Source organism: Nicotiana attenuata, chromosome 4 (assembly GCF_001879085.1).
Source record: "Nicotiana attenuata strain UT chromosome 4, NIATTr2, whole genome shotgun sequence".
In the NCBI taxonomy this organism is placed as follows: domain Eukaryota; kingdom Viridiplantae; phylum Streptophyta; class Magnoliopsida; order Solanales; family Solanaceae; genus Nicotiana; species Nicotiana attenuata.
The window spans coordinates 7877369-7883609 of NC_031992.1; the positions used below are offsets into that span (position 1 = coordinate 7877369).

The 6241-nt window shown below is 37.8% G+C and overlaps 1 protein-coding gene across 1 annotated transcript; it reads left to right on the plus strand.

Moving 5' to 3' along the window:
• On the plus strand, positions 829-1728 carry LOC109225071. Its single transcript, XM_019389662.1, has 2 exons — positions 829-1207; positions 1724-1728. The coding sequence occupies exons 1-2, from the start codon at positions 829-831 to the stop codon at positions 1726-1728; spliced, it is 384 nt and encodes a 127-aa protein (XP_019245207.1).

The following is a 6241-nucleotide window of genomic DNA, read 5'->3' on the forward strand; positions in this document are numbered from 1 at the left end:
CATGACCTGAAGCAATTTTATTGGTGGGAAGGTATGAAGAAAGATGTTGCTAACTTTGTTTCTAGTTGTTTGACTTGTCAGCAGGTCAAGGCTGAGCATCAGCGACCTGCAGGACTACTACAACAAATTGAGATTCCAGAGTGGAAATGGGAAAGAATTACTATGGATTTTGTCACCTAGCTACCGCGAACCCTTAGAGGTTATGACTCTGTATGGGTGATTGTAGATCGACTGACAAAATCAGCACACTTTTTGCCAGTGAAGACTACCTATAGCGGAGTGAGGTATGCACAGATATTTATTAACGAAATTGTCCAACTTCACGGAGTTCCAATATCCATCATCTATGATAGAGGATCACGATTTACCTCACACTTTTGGAAATCTTTTCAAGAAGCATTGGGTACACGAGTAGATCTTAGCACTGCATTTCATCCACAGACAGACGGGCAGTCTGAACGTACTATACAGATCTTGAAGGATATGTTGAGAGCTTGCATTCTTGAGTTTGGAGGTAGTTGGGACGCTTATCTACCTTTAGCTGAATTTGCTTACAACAATAGCTTCCAGTCCAGTATTCAAATGGCACCGTACGAAGCATTGTATGGTAGAAGATGTCGTTCTCCTATCGGATGGTTTGAAGCGGGTGAGACGAACTTATTGGGACCCGACTTAGTACAAGAAGCTATGGACAAAGTCCAGTTGATCAGACAGAGATTGCTTACAGCTCAAAGCAGACAAAAGTCTTATGCTGATAAAAGATGAAGAGATTTAGTATTCATAATTGGAGACAAAGTGTTCCTACGAGTCTCTCCTATGAAAGGTGTGATGCGGTTTGGAAAAAGAGGCAAGCTGAGCCCCAGATTTATAGGACCGTATGAGATACTAGACCGAGTGAGAGCTGTGGCTTATCGTTTGGCACTTCCTCCTGAGTTGTCCTTTATTTATCCAGTGTTTCATGTCTCAATGCTAAGGAAATGTATATTAGACTCATCTCAAGTGCTTGAAGCACCTGCTATACCACTTGATGAAAAGTTGTCTTACGAGGAGGAGCCGATGGCAATTGTTGATAGACAAGTAAGAAAGCTACGGTCAAAAAAAATTGTGTTTGTTAAAGTCTTATGGAGAAATCATACCGTTGAAGAAGCCACATGGGAAGTAGAAAAAGATATGCAAGTGAAGTATCCCCATTTGTTTCAGTCTACAGGTACGTACTTAAGTTAAATTCGGGGACCGAATTTCATAAGGTGGGGAGGATGTAATACCCGATATTTTTAATAAGGGTGTATTGGTCATTAGCAAAAGAATAATAATAATTATATTATAATAAGAAACTAACTAAAAAAAAGAGGAATAAGCATCCAATAAAGGGCCGAAGCCCATTCTGTGGAAACAACACAAAGAAAGAAAGGGGAACAAAACAAAAAAAAACGAAAGAAAGAAAGGGGGAAAACGGGTCTGCTTCAGAAAACGCAGAAAAAGGGATTTCAAAAGGAGAGGAAGAAGAAGAAGAAAAGGCTGGATCCAAACCTTGAGAAATCTTAAATATGCACTGGTTTTTACGGGTAATACTCGAATTTTTCATCTGGGTTCTTTTCTTTTGGTAATTCTTTCTATCTCAGTCCATATATTTGAAGGGTTTCACAAGGTATAAGAAATTAAATACCAATAAGAGTTATTCTGGGCAAATCACGCCATTGAAAGTTGGTCAATGTTACTGTAGGATAAATTCACTGGGAAAAAAGAGGGGTATTGATGTATTTCTACTTAAACTAGTCTCATTATATATGATCTTTGTTAGGTGTAAATTAAGTTAGGGTGCAAGGATTAAGTTTTGGTGTTTACCTGCATTGCAATGACAATATCGAATTTGGGTTTGAATGTGGTAAGTCTAGTATTGAGTACAAGAGATAAGTACTAATTAAGAAGGAATATTATGGACAGTAAGGTTATTTCAGTTCCAATTTATGCACACGATTAAGGAAATTGAACAGTACAGGGAATAAACCATATAAATACTTTTTTATTTAAAAGATTTTGGACTAATTTAAATTAGTCATAGCATGGGTAAATATAATTCGGTGAATTGATGATAATATATAAAACTCGGAGGATTGGGTATTCTAAATTAGTGATGGATGTAGCCAAAATGAGGAAATTAACATGAGATCGATATTATGTAATTATAGACTGATTGGAGGAATTTGTACGAATTGCTCGAGGTGAAGCATTTGGTATTTCGGCACGAGTACTGTGAGTAGTAATCTTAACGCAATTTGTGTTTTCATAACTTGCATGATTTTTAATATGAATATGTTACCGATTATTTTGAGTTGCATGTGGGACAAGTCTTCTACTCGATATGATACCGAAATAGTTATTTGAGATGATTACCGTTGTTTTAAATATTTTTGCTGTCACTAGATATGTTTTACCGTTACTTGAATTTTACTGTTATCTAAATGAAATTACATGATTTGATAAGAATCGAAATGCCCTATATTGTTTTAAAATATTTTCTTATGAGTATATACGGATACAGAGACAAGTATAAATGAGAGTAGACTTTGAAGGATCCCGTAGCTAACGACATGTTCGTTAGACCTGGTGCACCTTGTATTTACCGACTACAGAGTACAGTTATAGCCCTCGCTAGTGGGAAGGTAGAACTAGCATACCGTTACCGATTTTCCTCGAGTAGGGACTACCGTTATATTTGACTTCTTGCGAAGAAGTCCACAGTTACACCGGTTACATGGTCCGTTCATTGAAACCTCCCAAAATATGAATATTGGTATTATACAGTGGTTACCGAGCATATTACTGAATTGTTGATTGTATTATACTACAAGAAAAGCATGATGAGACTGAAAATTATTTATTATTTCGGAAAGGGCATTTTTATGTTATTTTCTGTTTGAGATACTAGCCCAAATAAAAACGGTTGTGGTTAAGTGTTATTACTCACTGAGCTAGCAATTCATTCCCCGCTAATTTTTTTTTACAGAGACAGCAGTTGACGCGGGAGAGGATTTCGTTAATTAGAGCGCACAGGTTGATAGTTCTTGGTGAGCCTCCCACTTGTTCGCGTGGGCGGAGATTTTTATTTATTGTTATAGTCTTTTCTTTGAACTCTTAGAGTCGCTCCATGGTCATTCTTTTAGTGTCTTGAGTAGTCTTTGTTATTATAGACTTATGTTGAGTAACACTCATTCTTATCAAATTGGGAGATAAAATAGTATTTCTAGTTGCTAGTGGGTGGACTGTTAAAGGTAGATATTTATTTTGGTTATTTTATAAAGTTATTGTCATTTGAATTGCTATTAGGATGTTTGGTTGCTGATTTGAGACAGGAAAATTTTTGGGATAGTCCAAAAACAGGGAAAACTCTATCCGATTTTCTGTAAAATTACCGATGAGGCTTACTTGGGAGCACTTGCTCCTAAGTGCCGGTCATGATCCTAAATTGGGTTATGGACATGTTCCATTTGGGAATTAGATTTAGTTCTTCTTTGTTCAGTTCCCCCTGTCAGGTTGCCCTGGATGGAAGAACCTGTTCCATCACCTGTTCCTTCTTCTGGTGCAGCTTCAGCTTGGGCTGTGGTTTCATTTAAACCTTTTACTAGCCCAATAGCTTCATCTTCATGTTCTTGTCTCTCAGAAAAAATATTAGTTTCATCAAAAACTACATGTACACTTTCTTCTACACACATAGTTCTTTTGTTGTACACTTTATAGGCTTTGCTATGTGAAGAATATCCCAAGAATACTCCCTCATCACTTCTGGGATCAAACTTACCTAGGGAGTCCTTTTCATTGTTGTGCACAAAGCACATACATCCAAATGCTCTAAGATGAGATATATTTGGTTTTCTCCCTTTAAGTAACTCATAGGGAGTCTTCTCTACAAGAGGTCTAGTCATGCACCTATTAATGATATAACATGCAGTATTTACAGCTTCTGCCTAGAAGCTATGAGGCAGTTTACTAGAAAGAAGCATAGTCCTAGCCATATCTTCAAGTGTCCTATTGTTTCTTTCAACTACTCCCTTTTTTTTGCGGAGTCCTGGGGGTACAAAAATTATGATCTATGCCATGCACATCACAAAATTCAGCAAACTTAGCATTTTCAAATTCAGTTCCATGATCCTACCTAATTGATGCAAGTTGATTACCTAGTTGTTTCTGAGTTTTCTAACAAAAGAAGTAAACATATCAAATGCTTCATCCTTAGATGTTAAAAACAATATCCAGGTAAACCTAGAGTAATCATCAACAAGCACCATCACATATTTTTTACCACCTCTGCTTAATGTTCTTATTGGACCACAAAGATCCATATGAACCAGTTCTATCGATCTGGTTGTGCTTACCACTTTCTTGCATTTAAAAGAGGATCTTACCTACTTCCCCATTGCACAATCCTCACAAACTTTGTCTTCCTTAAACTTGATATTAGGGAGCCCTATCACCAGGTCCTTGGAGACTAATTTGTTGAGTTTACTAATTTGGGAGCCCTATCACTCTTTTCCTTTTGGGAATTGGGTATTTGAAGAGTCGCCACCTAATGATTATGGTGCGTTAGGGCACCTAGACTAATTAACTCATGAAATTAGTTTACCAGAGATTAGGGTAAGGGCTCGAAATAACCTTGAGGGAAGGTGTTAGGCACCCCTCGCGGTCCACAATGATGGGTCCCGACCGAACTTATATGAATCAGTCATTTGATGAGTAAACAGTTTCAACACGTATTTGCAAATAAGGGTATATTTTCATATTCTAAATACAGGTACGATTCAGATAATGGGAGCAAGAGAGAAATTTGAACAATTTGCATATGTAAAGAGAAGAAAGTTTATAAAATTTAAACACATATGGAATTGGGAAGAGGGGGGGGGGGGGTCCTAGGTTGGTTAGCCTACAAGATCATACCCACACAATGCCCGACAATCACTCCTCAATGAGGGGCTACACGTGGCATTAGCGCGTAGTCATCATATCCTTACTACCCAATTCCCTCCCTTGGTCATAGCCTAAAGCGTTGTAGCAACCTTGAAAGATATCCTAGGCATGCATTTGTGGTCCTGGAGGTATTTTAGGACCTCTAATTTAGGTAGTTCTAGACTATCCTAAGGTACTTAAAGGAGAAAAATCTAGGCGTCAACCAAAACAATTAGGACTGCACTGAAGGGAGAACAATTAAAGGCTCACATTTACCTCCACAAACAGAGCACATAAGTGCACGTCTTAAACACAGTTTCAGGTATTTAAAGAAGCCCTAGAACAGGATATAAAGGTGAGCAGAGAATATGCGGTATCGAATTAGGACCAAAGTGTGAAAGAATTGAATCCATTTGCCTACTGATTTTTAGACTTGTTGAGTGTGAGCAATCTCAAATAACAAGGCGCAATTTTATAGTTACAGAATTTTAGTCGCCCTAAAGGCTTGCCTATGCGTATAATAGTGATGTCCTATGAGCATGGTATCCAATCACTGATGCAATAAAACAGTAAACAGTTTTAAACGGGCAATTTGAATCCTATAGGCATGCTTTCTAATGATATTGATTAAGAAACGAGTAGGTTAGTTAATCTGATTCAGAATTTACAGGCGTGAGTTAAAGTTAGCCTAATTTTAGATCCTATAGGCATGATTTCTATTAAAGCATAAGGCGAAACAAGCAGAATTTATTTGACCAAAGCGAAATCCCTGTAGGCATGATTTCTATTAAGGCTGATTTAGACCCTATAGGCATGGTTTCTAATTGTGTGAAAGTAAAGCAAGCAAGAATTTATTTGAACCAAAGCAGATCCTACGGGCATATTATCTGACAAACACATCAAAATAAACCCTATAGGCATGTTATCTACCCAACTTTACCCACAATATACAACTACCTTCCCTTTTTCACTAGTCACCCCAATGTTTGCTTACAATTAATTATTACAGACCAAGAACTGAATAAATTACATAAAATACAATATACATTAAACTATAGGGACCCTGAAGCAGGCCCAAAGTAGTTTCCAAGCCTTCAGTAACCTCAAGTGCTCAAAGTTACATAGCCAATTTCATGTCTAGGTGTGTCAAAGTTCCCTAAGGACCTCAAGGATCCCGGACAGTGCTCACACCCAGACCTTTCCAAATGAACTGATTTATGTGCAATGTGGAAGGGCCAGCCCTGATATGCCAGAGTTCAGAGAGATCTCAAGGGTCTCAAGGCAGTACACATAACAGAGA